This window comes from Melospiza georgiana, chromosome 5 (genome assembly GCF_028018845.1).
Source record: "Melospiza georgiana isolate bMelGeo1 chromosome 5, bMelGeo1.pri, whole genome shotgun sequence".
Classification (NCBI taxonomy): domain Eukaryota; kingdom Metazoa; phylum Chordata; class Aves; order Passeriformes; family Passerellidae; genus Melospiza; species Melospiza georgiana.
In genome coordinates this window covers 48392122-48415649 of record NC_080434.1, presented here as the reverse complement: position 1 = coordinate 48415649, position 23528 = coordinate 48392122, and the positions used below count along the sequence as shown (strand labels likewise).

Sequence of the window (23528 nt, the reverse complement as noted above, 5' to 3'; positions counted from 1 at the left end):
TATCTCAAAGGCCAAGAGGATGGTGCCAGACTCATTTTGGTGGTGCCCAGCGACAGGATGAGGAGCAATGGGCATACACTAACACACAAGAAGTTCCACCTCAACATGAGGAAGAATTTCTTTCCATAGAGGGTGGAGAGCACTGCAACAGGCTGCTGAGGGAGGTCATGAAGCCTCCTTCTCTGGAGACCAAAAACCCACCTAGACAAGTTCCTGTGTAACATGCTCAGGGTGACCCTCCTTTGGCAGGAGGGTTGGTCCTGATGATCTCCTGAGGTCCCTTAAAACTCTAACAATTCTGTGAAACTTAACAGAGACCCAGTCTCCCAGTTGCTGACAATACTGAATAACACTCCATGGACCACACGCTGACAAGAGCTTTTAATTGATAGTTCAAAACATAATCTCTCATCACTAAGAGTCTTATCGACAGGAGCACTGCATGTGAGCAATACTTCTCTGTTGGAAGTAGCTATGATAGGAAGAAGGAGAGTCAATCAGGTAGCAAGACAGGTTCCAAAACTCCACTTTGAGATCATAGGTACACAGGCAGTTGGGTATTCTCTATCAAGCTAGACATCTACATTGCAAAACATTAGTTATATACTGTCACTATACATAACAACTACTATGATATTTATGTTATATATTACATATTTCTTGGAATACCTCAAAACTTTTGAGTATAGTTTGGGCATACAAAGCACCTCCACAAATATGAACAGTACATCTTGAAAGCTTGGTGACATAGTATCTCTGAACAGTATTTTCCTGCATCCTAAACAGAACAATCCACTGAAAGAAGATAAGCACGGAAGTAATTAATTTTACCTTTGCAGTCATGTACATCAGATTGTTCAGAACCATAGCTGTAGCCTGTGGTGACCCCCAGCCTTCTCCTCGTAGCCACCGTCTGCTGTTCACCATCATTTCCCTGTCCTTCAGAGAATCTTCCTCATCTTCGTCTTGCCGACGAATGGTTGGCAAAGGTTTCAAGTCCACCAACTCAATATTGTTCATCCATGGCAGCAGATAATGCAGCATGACCTGTCTCCCAGCTGGGTGAGCTGTTTGGATTCTCTGACTCACTTCTGCCATTGAAAAATTAGGTACATACAGGAATTCCAAATCAATAATGAGAACTGGCTTGGTGATAACAACAATCATGAACCCAGCACACCATACTGATATAATGTCATGCTGATACAGATGCATTTTTTTTGTTTAGCTGACTAGTGCCATTTCATAATGAAAAAGTCCATGGTCTTCAGCAGAGCTAACTGAAGACACTGCTGACAAACAGTATGATGAAGAAATCACATTAGTATGCATATATATATATACATATACACACATATATATATGTGTGTGTGTGTACATATATTCCTTGACTTGAAGGAGTGAACTGAAAAACCTATGGCATAAAAATGTACCAAGTTTGGCAAAAAAACACTTACATTTTTTTCTTCCTTATATTAGTCATAGTAGGTTTTTTTTTTTAATTTATGTAATAGGTTATTATTCTGCAATTGTTTAAAAATGCTGCAGAATAATGTATATAAGCAATCTACAATAAATAACACACTAAAGGGAACAGTGAAAGAATTTTTTTTTTAAATTGCAAATTATTTCTATAATGTGATTTTCCATGGTTATTAGAAAGTCAGTAAAGTATTTTTGATTCATGTTCTTTCACCTTGAATATATTTCAAACACAAGTGAACAAAAACTGTCACTTAGTAGGCTTTTTTGTCTCTATTCAGTATGATGATGTTGGCGTCCTGATTTTAGTGAATTACATACAAATCAGTTATTGAAAAATAAGAATGACACATTTCCTACAATGCTTTTGAGTTGATGAAGTTTTTTGTTTTGTTTTAAAATCGTACCTGAGAAGATAGCAAGTGTCAGCTCAGGGTAAGTCCTTGCTAATTCTTCTGACAGTTGATAATAGGACATAGAATACAAATGTGGTAAAGGAGAAGGCTGTCCCAAAACCCCATCCATCCGCTGAACTTCCAGTTTGTGAGCATAACGGAACATCTTTGGTTCCAAAATCTACAACAGTAATGTTCAGAATTTGAAGCCAAGTATAGAGTTACTGTAGAAATTTTTATACAAAAATAACTTTTTAAGTTAATGTATCTACATTACATTTTGTACATTACATTACATGTACATTTTTAAGTTAATTTATCTATTCTCATTTAATGTTTAATATGCAGATCTCCATACACCTACAGCATTTGCCATACATTGTGGTAAATGAATAGAAGACTAGCTAAGATACATTCTACGTGATGAGTTACCAGCAATAAAGTTCCAAAACCTGCTTTCACAAAATACCATCTTAAATACAAATTTATCTATAAAGAAATGTGAAATACTATTTAACATTTGCATTTCCAAACAACACCAATTTTTGCTCATCTATGAGACATGGACAGGAACCACACAATCTCTGATGTGGTAGAGATGCAGCAGGAGGCTAAAGCACTCTGATACTTTAAAAATCAATTTGGGTTGATTTTAACAAGTAGAGTCCATGTGAGAAGACAGATGGGGATGATATATCAATAAGGGTGTGACTTCAGCGAGGACTTCACTGTTGAATTCAGCTGACCAAAAAACCTTAAAAAAATCTCCAAGACTTAAGGTCTGAGCTACTATCAGCACAGATTTTTAAACACTAATGTGACCTTAAGTTTACCCCTCAATGACCACAGAAAGGAATATACAAAAGTAAATTAAATTGGTAACAAGATCTTCACTGTCATCTCTCCACATGGACAGATGAAAAAATGTTTGGTAATAGTGCAAAAATCAGAAAACAGACTGCTGCCCCAGCAGACAGAGAAGGCTTGGGAAGCAATCTGCTTCTCTCTGAGGTGCTTTTGGACAAAGGGAGCTATGTATCACTCTGTTTCAGGGCCAAATCAAGAGAGTCCTGATTTAGGTTGTTTCTTTAAAAAGCAGGTACTATGAAAATACAGGTATTGAGTGCATGGAAACAGACAGACTTTCAGGAAAGTCTATTTGTGCCAGGAAAGAATCTGGTTTAACTATGTACTAAAATAGAGAAGGAAAAAACAACATTGTTTTTCAATTTCCTTACTGAAGAAAACCAAACAAAACCAGACTTTTTTTAATATATAGGGCAATTATTATTTTAAAAGAAAAAATAATAATCAGAATTAGCTTACAAACCTGCAATAGTTGCATAGCAACTTCATAGATAGCCCTAGTAGAATCAGCTGCTTTAAATAGTATCAGATTCAGGAGGGTCACTGTATCACACTGGTAATCCCTAGGAAAAAATGGCAAGTATGAAAAAAATAAAATTAGATTTGGTTTTCTAAGATTTGAATTTATTTAAGTTTAATTTACAAGGAACACGATAGGGGACAGCATAACATTTTGACAAGTTTCTCTAGGAACACATACACACACACAGTGATGATATTTTCTCTCTATGGAAGCAAAATCCACAGTTCTACATAAAAGCACACTGAAAATGGAAGTTTTAAAGCTGTGAAAAATGCTATAGTACCTGTTTTGGAACACGTTGGCTATGGCTTTAAAGCAGCCAGCTGCCACCCGCTTGGAACCTGTGTAACACCGGTCAACGGCCCAGTACATGAGGTTACTCTGGTCAGGATTGAGTTCCAAGAGCAGCATGACTGCCTCACAGCCCAGCTGGTGAACCTAGAGAAGAGTATATATATATGTTAAAATGTAGAAAAAAAGACCAACTTACAAAACAGGGAAACAACTATTTAAGAAAGCTGAAACCTTTGGGAACATAAAATCTTGTTCATCCAAAATCAATGACACCATAGACTAAACTGGCAGCAGATAATTCTATCACACTGTTTACTGTTCAACTTGCACACAGTCATAAATTATTGTGTAAATAACTAGAGTTCTACTGACTTTTTTTCCCCCTTCAGTTCCAAGGCTAGCTTGAGCTTTTCTCTGTCTCACACTGAAACACTGCCCTGAAAGCACTAGATACAAAGAAGCATTGAAAGGCAAGCAAGAATTCCAGTGGGATACAAGGGATACATCCGCATGGAGACTTGCATCTTTCCTGGACTCAAAGTAGCCCACAGGAGCTGTATTTTTTTGTAGTCCTACTGTTATAGGGCAATAGAGGTCCTGCCTTTAAAGCTTACCTTGCTGTTTAGATTAAAATCTTGGTCTTAGTAACTCCAAAGGACCCCAAGGAACTCTGCAGTCTCACAAGAGTTCATGTTCAAAATCTCATCTCCTTTAAATTTGTGGAGCACCTGACTTATTACTACAGCTTAACATGGTTGCTCAGTTTATAAAAAATATACAGCACTTCACCCCTTGTCCTTTCCTCTTCCCTTCTGCTTCTCTTGGTGTCTGATTAGGGACCACCTTCCTCAACAGGGTGAATACATATGAAAAGCAGCGCAAAACCCTGTGCTACTAAAACAGCTCTGAGCTTAAGTAGAGCACTTAGGCAAATCTGTCTGCAAACTCACTAAAACGTGTTTGAAGCACTGATTATTGCAAAGCGATGCTGACACTGCTTGTATTACCTTTTTATCTTGTGAATCCAAAATATTATCCAGCCATTTGTATAAATAGCCATCAGATGAAAGCCCAACGTTGTCTGCAACAGGGCCACAACACAGTACAGCAGACATAGCCTTTGGAAAGCAATGAAAACCACAGTTTAATAACTCAGATACAGGAATTGCTCTCACTCAGTCCACTTAAATATCAGATAACTGAATACTAACCTGTTAAGAGAGAAAGACCAAGGGTAATAAAAAATGTTTAACATTTTATTCAAGATATCATTAAATCATATTTTTTCTCAACTTTGAAATACAAGGAAGGGTGAATACTAAAATGCTGACATATTGAAGAGTTAATACACCATTAACCAGTTCCATTGCTAATGTACATTTAGATGAAAGCCTTTAACTTAAGGAAATGAGAACTAAAGTGAGGAATTGAACATTCAGTAGTGATTATAAGAAATTTCAATAGCAAGTGCAATAGTCACATTATGGGAAAAGCTGGACTGACATAAATACACATGTAAGCAGAAGGAATAAAGAGGTGCTAAAACATGGATTTGAAAACCACATCTAAAAGCCCAAATGTTGAATTTGCATCATGTTGACATAACAATCTATTTCCAAAATTCACAAGTGTTAAAATACCTTTAATGCACAGTATTGGTGTCTGTTTATTCTCATGTTTCTATCACTGTATCTGTCCAGGGGAGTAAACATGATACTAAAAGGGCCTGCCCAGTGACTGAACAGCATAAATAGACTGTGGCGTAGACTCTGCTGTGGAAAGACACTTCTTCTCTGGTGAACTGTAAGAAATACACACAGTTATACACACTCCTCCTGTAATTCTTTAAGATAAAGCATGTAATGCAAACAGACCCAAACTATGAATATAAAAGCAAAAATCCCTGTAAAGATCCACTATTATTTTAACACCATAATGCCTGGATGTAGATTGACTACTGTCCTGTTTAATGCCAGTAGTGTACAAGAATAAGTTATTTATTAGTACACAGAACTCAAATACATAGACAATCAACAGGACTTTGCCAAACAGTACCAAAATCTCTTAAAACTAATACTACTGAAGCTATACTCAAAAATGATGTCACTAATTATTTTAATAAAAGTATTCTGAAAATTCAGATAAGAAATGTCTTCTGGTTTAGTTTCTGTTTGGTTGGTTTGTTTTTTTAAAATATACTGCATATTAAATAATCAGTAATCAGAAGTTACATTTTGACATACCTGGAACATTTTGGATGATATTTGCCACTAAGGCACTAAAATGGCATCGGATATCTTTCAATGTATCAGAATCCTTTTCATTTTCTGCTTCTAGGAGTTGTCTTGTTAGATCAACATACTCAAGTAAAGTGTTGTTGAGGGAATGTGTTTCATTATCAAGGCCACCACTTGCACTGAACAAATAAAGTAAATTTAGAAAATCAAAGAGCACGGTAATTACATACAACATTTGAAAAACATAATTATGTTTTTTTATCTTTAAAAAACCCTACACCCTCATCACTGCAAATACTTAATTCAAAGTAATTTCTTCATCCAGCTTCTACTTCAGCAATACAGTAAAAAATTCCAGTGAAAGCAAACTAAGAATCAAACCTAATTATTTGAAGTCACTTATCCTTCCACAGAACTAGCTCTTTTACTGGGGACAAGTGTTAAAAATATTAACTAAAATCTTCAAACACGAAGTCCCTTCCCCCTCCCCTAGTGAGAACCTTAAAAGATAAGGGAAAGAATAGTTGGATTCCATAATATCAGCATGCTGATAGACATTTCAGTAATGCTCCTGAGTCAATATTCTGAAATACACTTGAGAATTACACTTGAAGAAATACACTTGAGAATTTCACGCATATATTGTTAGGGCTGACAAATACACATCTAAGTATCATTGTCAAATTGTGGGGGAAAGGAGCCAACCATCTCCTAGACTACTTGCTCTTACACAATTCCACAAGCATAGGAAAAAATTTCCTAGGGACTTTTGTAAAACATATGCCAAAACTTCTTCTTTGGAAGTGCCCCTACACAAGCAGGGTAAATTGAGGGAAAAAAAAACAAGCGATTTAACACTCTCCATCCTTCAGAAGTCCAACATTAATGAGCAGCATCCTTCTCTGCATAGGATGTGCTGACTAGCACCAGCACTCTAAGTAAGGCAGAAGTTCCTGAATTAGCACAGAACAGTTACAATTTGCACAAGTGGTGCATGTTTGAGCACACACAAACAAAAGGGATCATGATGTACTGCCTGTTCAAAGCATGGGGAACAGTAACATCTTAAGTAAAACATAGAACACAGTGACAAAGAACATGGGAGTGAGAGGGATTAGAAAACAGCAAAATTCTGAGTTTTATAACCCCATGTCTATTTATTTAGTGATATACTGAAACTCATGGATGAATTTTGCATACTTGTTTTACTGAGTCAGTCAGTGACAATTCAGGAACACCATGAACTTCTCATGCATGCTGCCCCTACCTGTGACTAATGACACCAGCATCTGCCAACAGTTCAAATATTCGCACCAGTTGTACTCGTAAAATATCTCGACGCCTGCGCCGTTTCATGTTCTATCCGTCAGAGGAAACACAAAATTACATGAAGCAGAGGAAAAACTAAGTAGAAAACCAGAGTAGAATATCAAAGCACTATTATATCTGTACAACAACTGGCATTTGTTATCAGAGGTGCCAATCTTTTAAGATAAGTTACCAAAATTGCTAACAAGTTTAATAAACCAGACAGTGAACAAACATTTTCCCTGTTGCAGCTCTGACATATACCAGGTTTGCTATTACATGTATTATCCAGCCTCTTGTCACTAAGTGCAATATATAAAACAATTGAGTGCAACAGGCAGTCTCCCCACATATTTTGAGGGAGGTGACTTTGCCTCTCTGCTCCACTCTCGTGAGACCCCTCCTGAAGTACTGCCTCGTGGGGTCCACAGGCACATGGGCATATTGGAATGAGTCCAGAGGAGGGCTGCAAAAATGATCAAAGGGCTGGAGCACCTCTCTTGTGAACAGAAGCTGTGAGAGCTAGGGCTCTTCAGCCTGGAGAAGGGTCCAAGGAGACCTCATTGTGACCTTTCAGCGCTTAAAAAGGGCTTGTAAGAATGATGGGGACAAACATTTTAGCAGGGCCTGTTGTGATACAACAAGGGGCAAAGGTTTTAAACTAAAAGTGAGTAGATTTAGACTAGATATAAAAGAGACACTTTTTATTATGAGGGTGTGAAACTCTGGAACAGGTTGCCCAGAGAGATGAAAGATGCCCCATCAGTAGAAACATTCAAGGTCAGGCTGATGGTGCTCTGAGAAACATGATGTAGCTGAAGATGGTCCTGCTCATTTCAAGGTGGGTGAACTAGGCGACCTTTAAAGGTCCTTTACAACCCCAAAATATTCTGTGATTTGTATGCAAGCCTGACACAACACACAACAGTACAGGAACATTTTGAAACAGAAGTGCTGTTCCTTTTCATCATTTTCATTAGAGCAGTCAGCTGAGTTTACAATCTTTTCTCCTAAAAACCACCACCACACCCCAACAAAGTTAGTGGAGATTTAAACTCAATTCTATGTCATAGCTACCACTAATTGTGGGAATGTCGCTGATGATATAACAAAGTAACAATTGTGTAAAACTATGATTAGGTTAAAGAAATTAACCGAATGTGGAAGAGGTTACTGTATTTTTTTCATCATTTGAAATAAAATCTCGGATAGAGGAATAACAGAAATCTCAAACATGAAGATCTTCGAATGCAAACACTTCACAATCATTTAAAAAAGCAATATTTCACCTTTTTATCTGTTAAACTGACTGTTTTTAAATGCAAAAATTAAAGAAAATAACTAACACTTTCTCTTTGTGAAAAGACAGTTAAAACTGTACTGAGTATAATGGAAATTATTTCATTACCTCTGGCCTTCTTTCAAGTGCTTCCTTAATTATAGGATGTAATTCTTCTATTAGTTCCCTGAATTAAAATAATTAAAAGGATAAAAACAAACATTAAATTAACATCTCAACTGAAAGACGTTTCTCAAGAACTAGTATTACAACAGAAGTTAAAACACCCTCAGGTTTTCCTTCTTTATCTGTAGCTTTTAAAAGCAAAGTTTCCTAGAAAGATATTTTCCTAATTTAAAGGAGATTATAAATTAATGTCCCAACAATTATCCCTTAATTTGCATTCTCCAAGTATTATGGCTTATTTCTATCACATATAATTTTCATTTATTTTCATATTAAGAGTTTAACAAAGCCATATGGTGCAGACGGATATCATTATGGGGAAAAAAAGATGCTGGCAGCTTATCATACAATGCCCCTTCAGCTGTTATGATGCATTTAGTTGTTAATATTGTTTCTTTAAGTCCAGTAACAATACACTGACAGTAGTTAGACCAGTCTCTGAACACTGAAACAGGTTTTGACAGTGTGCTTACATTCCCCATTTGTTCTGAAGCTCCACAGTTTTTATCACTACTCGATTCCTGCTGCCAAACTAAGATTCTCATATGACTTCAAAAAGGAGGCAGGGAAAGGAGATCAGTAGTACAGAAGTAAGCAGACAACATACTACGGTAAAAATATTTGGTTTACTTTCATATTTGTTATCATAGTAACTAGTGTCTCCAGATTTGTTGGAGTGGACACATTCTTCTACTTCCTGTGGTGCCCCAACTGAGATATATCAAAAGCATAAACCACTTCAAGTTTTTGGTAAATGACTGACTCCTCTGATACTTCATGCAAAGCTCCTCCTTCAGAGAATGGGTCCAGGTGATCAGAATGCTGCACAAATGTTTGCGGTGTACTCATTTACAAGAAAGTTAGGCATATTGTTATGTATTTTCTTTCAAACACAGAAAATAACTTGAAAGAAACTTTTCTGTGCTAAAATATAGTAAAGGGTAGTCTTACAATGAAGATCAAGAGATACCTAGAAGAATTTATATGATCAGTTACACAAAGCAAAAATATTATTCTAATAATTGTATGTGGATTGCATGTATATAGTCTATAATGGAAAAAGTTCTTGAGAAAACATAACAAGTGGGGAGGAACAGTGCCTAAAACCACAAAAGCTAAACACCAAATCAGTGCAGAGCAGCAATGGTGAGGGGTAGGCTACAGCTAGCATCTGGTGTGAGTACATGTGAGCACTGGACAGAGAAAAAAGCTGGTCATAGAAAAAAAAAACACATTCTGAAATTATAAAACTGATGAGGAATCAGGTTTTTTTCTTTTTAACTTGCTGGACGAGTTGTTTCTAATTCAGAAATCAAGGATTTCTGGTAAAATTATCTCTGAAAGCATTTTCTAGACTTCATAGCTGTTAAGCAGCTCTCCAGGATCATGGCACAAAGTCTTGCTTTACTCCTGGCAGCAAATAAAGTCAGATATCATATAAAATTACAAGATTATCAAGGGATATAAACCAAAACACGACAACTTAGAACCTGGCATTAATATCAATATTGATTTTTTATCTGAGATCATATGGTACACAAGTGACTGGAGAGAAGCATCATCTTATTCAAAACCAACGGTATCAGCAATTCCTGTTCCTTCTGCAGAAGCAGAGTTGGTTGCTGTGCATGGTTCAACTTTATAATTCTCATGATAACTCATAATCTCAACTTTATAACTCATAATTTCTCTCAGCAGCAGAGTTTGGCTGCTGTCAGAGAACATCTGATGGCCTTCCCAGGAGATTTTCTTGCCCTCAGATGTTCTCTCTCTTCATTCATCCTCATAAAGAACAATTGACAATACCAGTAAGGAGAGTTTATCAACTACTACAAACTTGGTTGTAATTAACATTTCAAATGTTATTAGTTCACATAATCTGCTCTTTCAGATAAGAGTAGCTTTAAATACCAATAAGCTATTTATTCTTTCTACTAACTTCTTTTTCTTTATGCAGGCATGACCTCCACATAAAATTCTTACAATCTCTAACCATCTCTATCATGCCTCTAAATGCTAGAAAAGACAATGAGAATCAGTTGTCATAGCTTTTTAAAAATTCTTAAAAGGGAAAAAAAAAAAGGAAAAAAAAAAGGAAAGAAAAAATGAGCTCCAATTCCCCAGCTTTATAACCAATTAGAACAGAAATAGATGAAACACAACAGTTACCTAAAAGCTCCTGGGTTGGTCCTGCCAAGTCCCAGGACAAGAGATTCTGTAATTTCCATGCTCTCAGAGCGCATCATTGGAACTATGTGCTTAAACAGGGAGGAAGGGGATGGAATGCCAATAATCTAAGAAGAAAACCAGAACAAAACAACAATGAAGTAGCTACCACAAGGTGGTGACATGAAAACATCTGCTGTAATTTCACAGTCTATTCACACTGGACCAGTGACTCAAAATGATAAAGGTGAAATTTATCTTTGACATGGAAAAGATTTCCTGAAATAGTAAAGTAGTATTAACTATTTCTTGCATCACTGAATTTTCCTAGTCAGATGACAATGAATTGCACAATATGATACACAGATGCTTTGCACATTAATGTATCTGCCCTCCTTGAGGAAGAAGTAGATTTCTGGTGTCCAACTCCTTAGACTCCTGAGTAGTTCTCAAAGAGAACAAAGCTTTCAGTCTATAGTTTCTCAGAAGTGGGGAAAGTATCTTGGTAACAAACAAGTGGAACAGGCTACTTCTGTCAAAAATCTGCGGCATAGTCCATGAATTATCTTTATGTCTACTGTATCTTCTACGGGAAGCCAAAAATGAGATGAACAAAAAGAAGCTAAAGAAGAGGGGAAAAACCCTGTAATCTGCAGATAATATGAAGACAAAAAAGTATCTGTGATTGGGAAAATATACAAGATACATCATGCCTGAATAGGTCCCTGTTTCAGTTATTGAAGTGAGAGTCTATTTTCTCAGAACTGCAGAAGTCTAATGACAGCAAAACCACCCCTTTAACAGCAAACAAAACATTTCCTTATTACTGCTAGATAAGATTTTGAGATTTGGTAAATGTCTTCATTATGTGACTGGATTTGCTTTAAAAACATACCACAGACTGGGAAAAGCAAACTAAAACAGTATTCTAAACAAATGAAAAACAAAGGTATCCTAAAAATATTTTCAGACAAATTATACCAGTTTCTAACCACGATAGAACACAATACACCCTCTGGTGTTTCTATTTTCAATAAGATGTAGACTTATTTACAGAAAGTATTAGAAGAACCTACTCTTGAATCAATGCTATAACCACTGTCTGGGGTAGACGCCAGCGTCTCAGGAGGGGAACATCTCACAGAGCCTGTGGAAGTGGAGGAGTTTGAAGAAGATGCTGCACTGCAGCAAAGAATCAGGTAGTTTCTCCAGAGCCCAATATAGGAGTCACTGCTTGTAGTAGTATTTACTTTCTTTGTGTTGATAGGGCTGCTATTAAAAAAGAAAGAGAAGAGCTCAGTAGAGTAAATTAAGCTTACTACATTTTACTTTGGTTTTCTACTGAATTTATTTTTCAGTTATGCATACGCCATGACTTCCCCAATTGTTAACATAGTAAACTCTGAGTAAGTTATTCAGAGCAGACTTGTACATCAATAATGCATGCTTTTACATTCAAATCTGCTGAACTACAATTTGGCCAAAGGCATTAATTAATGTTTGCTGCAGATGATATTTTATGCAGATAAATCTGCTTTAATTTTTTATTATATAAAGCTGAAATAAATCCACAGACAATATAAAGAAGTTATGTTACCTCAATGAAACAATAATGACACTGCAATGATGATAAATCTTGAAATAATACTCAATATAATATAATGTATTTACTTTAGAAATAAACTTACTTGATATCCACTTGTGGAGACAGCAGCTGAAGTCTTGTATAAGCAAATGTCCAAGCATAGCTTACAGCTGTTGGGCAGTGTTTTGGAAGATTTTCCTGCTTCATGAAACTTGAGAGGCTTATAATCCATGGATCTTGGCCTTGAGTCACATGTGCAAATATCCAAATATGTGAGGGACTGACCACATCAAGGTGGTGGCTGATTGGGGAGGAATTCCAGTCAGCCAGAGTTTGTAAATCTATTGAACTGGGACAGTACAGTAAAGTAGTCTGCGTGCATAGAAAAGACAATGAGGAAATATTTAATACCCATGTATTTTAAGCAACAATATCTTTTGTTATTTATCTAATAAAGTATCAGTATCAAAAGCACACCCATAACAGAGAAAAAAGTAATTTATGGGGCTTTTTACAGAAGATCTTAATGTAAACAGCTATAGAAACATGTTGTTTGTGAACAAACTGGTATTAGGAAATAGCAAATCCTAGAAAAAGACCCTTTCATGCATAAAGATTTAATTCCTCCAAAAGCTTTGTACTCTAAAAGCCTTACTACTGGATTCCAATTTGTTTCCTAATCCTAAAATCAGAAGTTTCCTTAATACTTAGGAGTTTATGATAAATACCTAAGTATGGAATTCAGCTGTTATTCACTGACAGCTATTAGAGCATTCATCATGGATAAAGGCACATTGACTGTTAGGACACTGTATTACTGCAGAAAAAAGCAGTGCCCTTTGCTTTTAAGAAATTGCAGTCTGTGAGCAAGATGAGAAAAAACAGATAAAGACACAGCTCTCAGTGTTTATATGGTGGTGATAACAACACACTATCAGTCAGAAAGTTTACAATGGCGGAGTCAACCTCACGACATACCTCAGATTTCTGCCTTTTTGCGGTGATAAATTGCTATTAAGATCAGCATGAACATAATGACGCTATCATTTGAAATACACACTATTTATTTGGGATAGCTTTACAGAATTACTTCATCTTACAAGCAACTTTACATAAGAAGTCCTACCTGGTCAGCCCCTGTGAGATGTATGAAACTCTCCAGGATAGTAGCACTCAGTCTGTCCATTACATCTATAGCCAACTCATCATCACTCTACAAAAAGCACAAAGCATACTAGGCTCAAAGAATGTCAAAATAAAAGCAGTTTCACCAGGCAGCCTAAGAATGGGTCATCAACTGTTACCTTTGAAATTTCTAGAAGTGTGAACAAGGCCCTTATTTCTCTGAGAACACTGACAGCTAATCTCCTGGTGGCAGGCCTTGTGCTGCAAAGGATGACCAAAGCAAAGCCTTCCACCACATGGAATACACTGGAGTAAAGGGTCCTCTCCAGGGGAAGGGTATGGGCAGCCCCATTGGATACACCACGCTAAGAAAAACAACACAGAAGTTAAGCAAAGAAAGAAAAACTAAACACAGCTAAGATACAGTTCCATTATTGGCAATGGCTGATTTAAAAATAAAATATTCAGATTTTTGGCTACTGGTCAAATTCTGCATTATGAGAGTGACATAATATTAGTCACTTCATTTTTTATTACCTCTCTGAATTTAGTCCAAACAAATACCACAAGGACATCTTTATTTCACTTTCTCACAAGATGATGCAATGAAAGCAAAATTTCAAAAACCTCAAGCATTACTCTTTTGTAAACAATTATGATATTAAATTATTTGAACCCTTTCTATTGGCAAGTAAAAACTGGTGGGCTTAATTCTACTGTTTAATAACTCCTACATATTTCCTATAACATAAGCAAAATGTGGTAATGAATTAGTGTTCACGTAAAACTTAATAATTTGGGACTACTTTTATTTTGATAAAAAATGTTAACTTAAAATGAGAGATCTAGAAGTCTTCAAGTGCTATAAGAAATTTAGCTGAATATTTATTACTTAACAAAACCACTAAAGCCACTAAGTTTGTATGTAGATTCCAAGTATGTTTTAACACCAAAGGATCTTATATAGATATACCTGAGCATCTTGGGTTTTATTGTGCATTTGGGCTGCTTGTTTCCACTGATTTATGAGCTGCACTAACATTTTTACTGCATTGTCAAGAAGCGTTGGGTGGATGTCAGTCACTTCACGCACAATAAAATAAACAAATCCTGAAAGAACATCTTCCCGCCAATCTGGAAAATCAAGCATTAATGCTTGGAGTGTATTGAAAGCCAAGGCACGAAGTTCTTCATCCATATGAATTGTCAGCCTGTTTAGAAAAAACATTGGTATCATCACCCTAAATAAGCACACTCTTAACCAGCCTTTATCATTTAAAGTTTGGTGTTTACTCTTCCTTCTTTACTGTACAATGCAGAACAGTTCCACAGAGATTCATTTCCTGCACTGGATAAAACTGAAACTGGCTAGTAAGAGAAGGCACTTCTACTAAAGCAAAATAATGCAAAGTTTCACAAAGGTTAATATAATTAATAAACTGTGTTCAAGAGAGACTATCAAATTTTTAACAAAGGTGCATATTTGCAGGTGTCTGAGCTCAGCAGATCAGCACTCTGTGATGTATAGGCTATTTTCTTCAAATTAAAATTGAAAACAACACATTTGTTTTGCAGCTAAAGGACACTTACTTTAGATATGAGAAAAAATTCACAAAACATTCCTTTGAACATATACCTAAAAATCCATCTAAGCCTGCTATAGTAGAAGACACTTCTTCCAGTATTATAATATTACTTAATAATTTCATGTCTTTAATATTATTTTAAACATTGAAGAAAGAGTGTTAGAAAAATCTTCTTCTCCTAAGTTATTACTAACTTTTTATATACGTAACTCAACCCTTTATATGAAAATGAATTTAGAATTTCCAAGCTATATGTTGTCCTGTATTTCTGTGCCAGACTATTCTTACATTTATAATTTAAAAATATCTTCTCAACTATATATCAGTACTGACAGGGTATATTCAATTTAAACTGAGATAAGAGATGGAAGAATATGGGTAGTGTTGGATCACAGAAAAATGGAAAAACAAAGCAGGATTAGTAGAGAAAAATAATGAAGTTTCCCCCAGGTGCCTATCTCAAATTTTGGTAATGTCAAACAGGACTGACTTTATGAAAATTTAATAGTATTTGCAACACAAGAAAAAAAGAGAGGAAAAAAAGTATAGCAGGTTAAAAAAACCAAAGCAACAGCAATAAATTCCTAGTTCTCAAAATACTCTCTCTAAAAATACATGCAAGGTCTGCAGGATAAATTGGCCTCCTGCTACTACAGCCAGTAAAAGCTGACCAACTGCAGAAGGCTGGCAGGAGCAGCGAGGACAGAGTGTGCACGCAGGGACTCACACTGCAGAGCGAGGGCACTGACAATTGTGCACATGCAGCATTTGAAACAGAACATCCACTAAGAGCACAATCCTGTTTCTCTTACCTTGCAAGCAATTCAATGAGGTCAGTCCTACTCATGCCATCTGGAATCAGTCTTGGGATAGCAGCAATGCAAGTTCTGAACAAATCTATCTTAGGTTTCCTCTCACCCCTACAAAAGCAGTTTATAATCAATAAAGAGACCAGAAAATTTACTTCAGTACACTAGAAATGTATTTTCAATTTCATGCCACAACTATGGAGGTAACATACATTTTTATCAATAATTAATGAAACTAACATTCACTTAATAGTCCAGAAAAAACCTCACAACTGTAACACTTTAATGATGGCATCTGCAACATAAGAGAATAAAAATAATGTGATGCTACTGTGACAGCGAAAATGCTGCAATTCAGTACATACGTAATCATGTCTTCTGGTTCTTTATTGGACATCTGCACACTAGTCATGCACATGGGCCTTCCAACTTCTTTGTCCAAATGCCTAAGAATGCTATCCAGTGCTTTTCTGACTTGAGGATAGTATATGGACATTCCTGAAAAATCAAAGAGTGAGTTCCATCACCTTCTTTCATATTTTTATTTAAAAATCTGCCACTTATTCAGGTTAGGACAAGTTTCTTATTGCACAGATGACATGAAATATATACTTTAACTGTCAAAACAAATGCATGTATTTATGAAATACATATCTATAAATATAAGACATTATACAAAAGTAGAAGTTTCCTGCAGGAAAAACAAAAACAATGAAGTAACCATTAGCTGCTTCTTCATTTTCTCAATTCCAAGCTTTTTAGTTCTAGTTTAAATTTGACATGTTGAAACAGTCCTTTGAGATGACTACCTCATTCATAGAAGATCAACAAGGCAAAGGGATTTAGAGTGCCTTACTCCACTCAGCTGTGAGACATTTGGAACATTTTAGAGTGACATCAAGAAAAAAAAAAAAATTGCCATGCTGTTTACCACACTCACTGCACTCAGGCTTCTTTGTACTTATTTTGCAACAAGTGCAAAACACTTTAAGACATGGGTTTAGTTTGAGACACCAGAGGGTCATTAATGTCTAGCAGCCCTCTCTAAAAATCAAAGTAATTCTGGCTAACAATTAAAATAAATACATAAATAAAGTTACACTAATTTACTGATGAGAATAATTGGGAATATACACAGACATATTGAAATGCCAACTTACAAAAGAATATAACATACCTATAACTTTTGCTTCCTCATCTGTCAGTGTTTTATTAAGAAAAATTTTCTTCACACGTAGAGTATTTCCCGACGGAAGAACAACTCCTGTTGTCGGCATTGGTGGTTCACCATCTTTTTGCTGCAAACTATCTGCTATGACAAGGAAGACTCTGAGGCCAATATTCATCCTCTTCAAGCACAACAATGGGAGAAAAAAAGGGAAAAGAGAAAAAATTACAATATTGAAGTAACACAGAGACAAAATACAAATTGCATTTTTCCTCTCTTTTAAACAGACAGCAAGACAGACCTAATTTAAATGTTGCATATTAAGGTAATGAAGTAACAGGAATAGAGCTTAAGTTTTCTGTGCCGCTCCACATTCTGATTCAAGTGAACTGACTGGGCCCAGGCTAAGATACAGAATATTATATAGTACTGAGCACTCAAGGACTTGATATGAACCTCTAGAGCAACACACTGAAGACAGACATTGCTAAACATCCCATCTGTTAGACTGGGTCTTGAAGAGCTAGGTATGACTTTCCTGAAAAAATGCTTTACAGTTACACTGTACCAAAAACCCCATACTTTCTGAAATTGTTCTTGAAATCAGTCTTAACTGTAGAACTGCTTGCTCACCTAAAATCAAACAGCAACAGTGCACAACAACAATTACTTCTTCAGTGTTAGCAGAACACTCCTTCAGATACTCATTAATTTGCTTTTATCTCGGTGCAAAGTTAACCACTTCCTCCCCAAAAATCCCTCAATGCCTTGTTCTCATGGCATGCAAGTAATGAGCTTTTATTACCTCTGGATTAATAGTGAAGGTTTTAGGTGATTTTCCAACACTAAGAAGATCAAATATTATTTCTTTCATTGCAAAATCCAAACGTTCCTACAAAGAAAAATAGATTTGTATGATCATCTCTTTCCCATTAATATGCATTATGTCTTGGCTTTGCACAGCTACTGGGTATTATGTCTTAAAATTTATTTTAAAAAGTTTTTAAAATATTTCTTTTTTCCTCCGTATTCTTATGACCTTTTTTTAAAATCTAGTACAATTCAACACAGCTCATCCCCTGATATGGCTGAACCATTTCTCCTGAAAAAATTCCCAGACAATTCATCATCAGATCAAATACATTTCTACAAATAACATGAGCTGTTATAGAAAAAAGAAATTGGGATAAAGAGAAGCCCTAAGGTAGAAAAAAATACTACATATAAATATAAATACAAAAAAATATAAACAGTGATGAGTTGTGCATCCTGCCTCATCCTTGTATGACCAAAAGCAAATAGTTTTGGATACTGAAGCACAGACAAACTATTTCTAAGACAGGAAAAGATGTCTCTAATATATAAAGTTAAAGATTAATGAGAGCTCATCTTGTGATATTGCATCTTGCATTTTGATATTAGGACAAAAAAATGCACCTAAAATAATATAAATCATAATGTAATGCTGACTATATACTACTGCATTCATTGCATACTATTTCTGTCTATTGAGGTCAGTTTCCAGGCTAAACATAAATAGGTATTGCTGTTCTAATTCTTTGTCCCTTATAAAACTACCATAATGGATATAGTAATTATATTGCAAACATATAAATAAATATATATAAATATATATATATATATATACAGCACCCAACAGTGCAATACAAATGTAAATACTAATCATCATAATGTTTGTACATACCAGTTTGTGAAGTTCAAAAAAAAAATTTTGCCACCAATTGAAAGAGAATTAATTCTTTCGTTTGTTACACATATTTGGAGAAATTCTACTCAAGATGAGACCACTTGCAGTGGAAACATTTCAAAAATGAACCTTAAACTTACAGTTCTTCCAAATAATGTCCATCCTACTATTATAGCTCTAGCTAGATGCATTCTTACCTGAGCAATGAACTGAATAATCTTCACAAATATATTCAGAGGTGTGTCTCGTGGGACCACGCTGCGCGACCCTTTTGGGAAAAGTGCTGATACAATGCTCATGAGACGGCTACAAGAGTTTAGAAACAAAAAGAAATAAAAAGATGTTTTAAAAATAGATACTTATAACAGCACAGATGTTACAGTTCAAATCTGGAAGAGTGTGAGTGTGTGTGTGTGTGTGTGTGTGTGTGTGTGTGGACCTACTATGAAATAATATAGAAGCCTATACAGGTAGGACCAGGTACAGGAAGCCCAGCACCAGCTGTCACCAGCTGTCATGGGTTCCTCTATGAACTGAAAAATATCCTGTTTTAAACCAGTTACTAATAGTCAGGAGGAGGGGCAAAATCTGAATGTCTATTCCAAATTCTCATTATACACAAATATAAATAAAACCTTTTTATTTCCAGTCCATACTTAGTGATGGACACTTCATATCCAATTTGTTCTGTCACCATTGGTGCCTTTTGACTTTAATAAATCTCTCTGCCTTCTTCTATCCCTGCAAAGACAATTCAAGACTCTATTCCTTCTTTCCATCAAAGTACTCAAGGGCTTTTGGTTTTCTCTATTAAGACAAAATATTTACTGCTTATTTGACTAAACCATCCCTGAGCTGGCTTCAAGCTCTCTTCTGATATCACTAAATTGGAATAAAATCTCCATCATCAGTAGTTTAAAATACTTTATATAATGAACTTACCTTTGAGTTACAGTGTTGCTTTCACATTTAATTCTAATAACATAAACCCACAATAACCTATACAAAGATTCCAGTGCAACTCGGGACATTTTGGGATCTTTATTCTGTAAAATAAATTTAGAAATACAGTTATTGTTGCCTGTGAGACACTGACAAAATTCTATTATAATGTTTATTTATTTTGAAAATAATTTTTAACAATGAAAGCAGATGGGTTTAATACTGACTACAATTTTTTGGTATTTTTTCAAAAACAAACCAAGCCTGTATTGCATATTTCCTAACCTTAAATTTTTAACTAGTAACTCCAGCTCATTTTACACATCTCTAACTCTGAGGGCAGAGCAGTAACTAAAAAGCAGATATTCTTCTTGAGATGAACACACCAAGAGTATATTGCTTTCAAGAACTTTTCTCAGAAAGCCCTTGGTAACAAATACCTACTTCATAGCAAACCAATTTTTAGTTTGTCTAAAACATTGGAGTAGCTGCTTTGGATCAGGCACAAGGTCTCATTCCATCACTCAGCCTGTGACAGCAGACAATAGCAGGTGCAGAAGAAAAGAATGCAAAACAGGGAAGGCACACAAAGATGCATCTCTGGGTGTGGCTTCAGACAATGCAGACACTTCCTGCAGGCTGTATTAGTGTTTGCCCACTTTCAATGAACTTTTATTGTAACAATTATGCTACTGCTTCTTGAATTAATATAAAATCTAGCAGCACAATTCAGTTTAAATAATGTACTGAACACAAAATGATTTTTGTCTTCAAGCTGCTACTGAGTTTAGCTTTGCTCCTCCAAGCTCATAAACTGTGTAAACAGTAGCTAGCTTTTGTACCAGCTCCAGAAATCTCCTTTCCAAATAGCGATTCTTGGAGTACTTACAATCTAGAAGTGTCCAGCAAGATTCCTGGACCTGGCCATAAGTATAAATTTCTGAGTATAATAAATGATTCTGAGTTGTCAACTTTTTAGGCATTATCCCAATTCAAACTAATAAACCCAAAGAAAACTAACAAAAAAGCAAAAACAGAACCCCAAAACCACACCTTCCTCACCTCCAGTGAAGTCCCTCTGTCTCAAGACATATCTATATGATGACTTGAACATAATTAATTTCATTTTTTTTTTTGCCACAAGCCAGTGAGTCAGAATTGCAGATGCCTTTGTCCTTCCAGGACAAATGGAGTGCAAATTCACAAAGGGTGTAAGTGGAACTAAAAAAACATACTGTTCAAAAAGAGATGGTCTCATTCATGGTTCTCTCTCCCACAACCTCAATGCTCCCTGTACATTAATTCTAGCAGTAAGAAAGTCCAACTCGCACCCATAAGCTGATCAAAATACCCTCATGTCCATGTCTGTATAAAAGATTGTATTCACAAAGGAGAGTAATTTTGGTGGCTTTAACACAGGTGGGTCCAGACTACTGGTTTTGACACTAAAAGCCTATCACAGAATCACAGAGGCAGAAGTGGTATTTCAAAGTAGGACAGACAAGTAACACACAAGGTTGACTACCAGAATATTAGAGGGAATAACATAACCCAGTTTACATCTGTGATAATGCTGTTCTGTCTTCCCATCATACATCAATGTGTGCTGCCATCACCTCTGAGTCAGCACTACAGCTAGGCAGTGGGTAAATTTAGGGAAGTGATCTGGACAAAATCTATCCAGCAAGAAGTTACACCTGTCCCTGCTTACTACTCACACTGATAAATGTCTCGCCCTACAGTTAATTTACCTGCAGTGCTACTGTGAGCAAGAAGGAAATGTAACTGTACCAGAGGGTGAGACTGGGATAGCTTTGATTCTAATCAGCTTAAACAGCAAAACCCCCACAATATTATTACTCATTGTATTTAATTTACAGGCCAACAATTACTGATTGTCAAAGCAGATAGGGAATTCATTGGTACAAGTGTTACAAAAGTCTATCTGAAATGCATCTGGAAATGAGTAATAGTTCAATTTTCTAATTTCTGATATCCTACAGGGGGGCTTAATTTACAGGTTCAGAAGTAAACAAAAAAATTATTGTTGGCTTTCAATAATCTAATAAAAAAATGGTAGTTGTTTTAATAATGTGTAAACAATGTTCCATCTGTTAGCAGGTGTATCATCCGATAGAGCTACTTCTGAGTAATTATGACAAAGTTTGCTTGTTATAAAGTAAAAAAAAGGAACATATATAGAGGCATTCACCTTTTTAAAAGAGTTAGGAAATAAATTCTGCAGTACTTTTATTATTTTAAGCATTGAAAATTTTCATTATCACTTCCTACAATGAAGAGTTAAAAAATATTCTAGAAGAAAATTGCTTTTGGGGTCTGAATTACAACACTGCATGTACACCTGGTATTAAGATGTCAGTATTTATTTTCTCTCAGACATTAGAGCAACTAGAATAAGGAATAGATGGCTATGTAATTCAACATCTGGCAGAATTTTAATCTTTTTTAGATGATATCTGTCACATTTTAAAGTAGGCTATATGTTTAGGGTTTTTTAAACACAGTTTTGTTTAAAATTTTAAAACTTTTAAACATAAATTATGGTATCAGCAGACTAAGAAAAAAGTTGTCAGGAACAGTATCTGTTACAAAACCAAAAACGTGGGAGCAAATTAAAACACATTAAAATGAGTCAATGAAACAAATCTCAATGATGGCAAGAAACAAAATAGCATTTTTTCCATGTTAGTCAAATGTAGTCACTTACTGAAGAAAGTACTTTTTAATACTGATGTTAAACTTTTCTTCTGTTCTGAACTAAAACAATTTCTACTTTTTAAAACCTGCAAAACCAACAGTGTAAAAGTCTTTCAAGTTAGTGCACTGCAAGTTGTTACAGTAAATCAGTTTCACGTTTTTTTTATTGTGAAAATGTTTTCAGTTTGCTCACATGCAAGACACTTTTTGAAATGAAGTAACAGAAAAACCCATACATCTGAATAGGTAGTTACTTCCAGAGGAAACATGCACTGTTGTTCAGGGAAACCAGCTGTGATATTAATAATCAATCTCACAAAGCCACACTTTCACCCCCAAGGAAAAACTGATATTAGACAATTTTCTGATCTTTCTCCTTTACTCCCTGGCAAGAGAAAAACATCTTTGAAACATTAGCTATTCTTAGTCCTATTGCTTCTAACAGTACCAACAGCAATTTTACAAAGAAAGGAAAGCACAAAATACAACAAATAACATAAAAAAACAAAACAAAAGTATTTACATGAGACAAAGCAACATTTCACTGAGTTACAACAACATATTAACTCACCTGCAGTGTTTCTATTTGTTTTCTGATACTGTTGTTAGATGGCATCTAAATAAAGCAATGTGAGACAGCAAAACATAACAAACATGAGAATGGAAGGCACATGCATGTTAGATGAAAAAAAGCTCAAAACCAACAGATAGCTGTCTAGCAAGGACTCTATTCAGTAGAAATAAAAGGGTTTGCTATAGTGGCAGAAAACGTTCCTTCAATTTTCAAGATTTTGTGGTAACAGACTACAGGTAAACTGTGAGGACAAAAAATACTCTTTCTCCAGCCAACAGTGGTGCAGAGTGACAGACACTGTTCTCTCTCATTTCTCCAGCTTTTTAAAATGTTCCTTCTTCCCTCCAGAAGAAGTAGGAAAGATACCACAACTCAGATTCATCCAAAAATTTATCAAATTTCTGACAAACCTGCTAGAATTAGTCTGTGTAAATACTAGTCAAAAAAAGTAAGCAAAGTGTTTTACAATACTGACCCAGCTTTACTGTCTGCTGAACAAACTCAGAATTTTGCCTACACTACAATGTGTAAAAAAATGCCTGCTGGGCTCAGTGCTGAAACAGCAGCCCAAGCGAT

General features: G+C 35.6%; 1 protein-coding gene across 9 annotated transcripts in view; it reads right to left on the bottom strand.

The window, feature by feature from the left end:
- The window catches only part of FRYL (FRY like transcription coactivator), a 163509-nt gene that overhangs the window by 51811 nt on the left and 88170 nt on the right, over window positions 1–23528 (bottom strand). For all 9 annotated transcript variants that reach the window (XM_058025353.1, XM_058025356.1, XM_058025352.1 and 6 more), the window contains 21 exons: window positions 19661–19764; window positions 18916–19024; window positions 17816–17902; window positions 17020–17191; window positions 16208–16340; window positions 15846–15953; window positions 14421–14658; window positions 13627–13812; window positions 13449–13535; window positions 12426–12694; window positions 11814–12009; window positions 10741–10865; window positions 8515–8572; window positions 7066–7157; window positions 5805–5977; window positions 5202–5362; window positions 4569–4679; window positions 3551–3705; window positions 3208–3307; window positions 1890–2058; window positions 832–1091 (listed from right to left, as the gene is read on the bottom strand). In XM_058025353.1, the coding sequence (XP_057881336.1) occupies window positions 832–1091; window positions 1890–2058; window positions 3208–3307; window positions 3551–3705; window positions 4569–4679; window positions 5202–5362; window positions 5805–5977; window positions 7066–7157; window positions 8515–8572; window positions 10741–10865; window positions 11814–12009; window positions 12426–12694; window positions 13449–13535; window positions 13627–13812; window positions 14421–14658; window positions 15846–15953; window positions 16208–16340; window positions 17020–17191; window positions 17816–17902; window positions 18916–19024; window positions 19661–19764 (3093 nt within the window). The remainder of the gene's footprint in view (window positions 1–831; window positions 1092–1889; window positions 2059–3207; window positions 3308–3550; window positions 3706–4568; window positions 4680–5201; window positions 5363–5804; window positions 5978–7065; window positions 7158–8514; window positions 8573–10740; window positions 10866–11813; window positions 12010–12425; window positions 12695–13448; window positions 13536–13626; window positions 13813–14420; window positions 14659–15845; window positions 15954–16207; window positions 16341–17019; window positions 17192–17815; window positions 17903–18915; window positions 19025–19660; window positions 19765–23528) is intronic.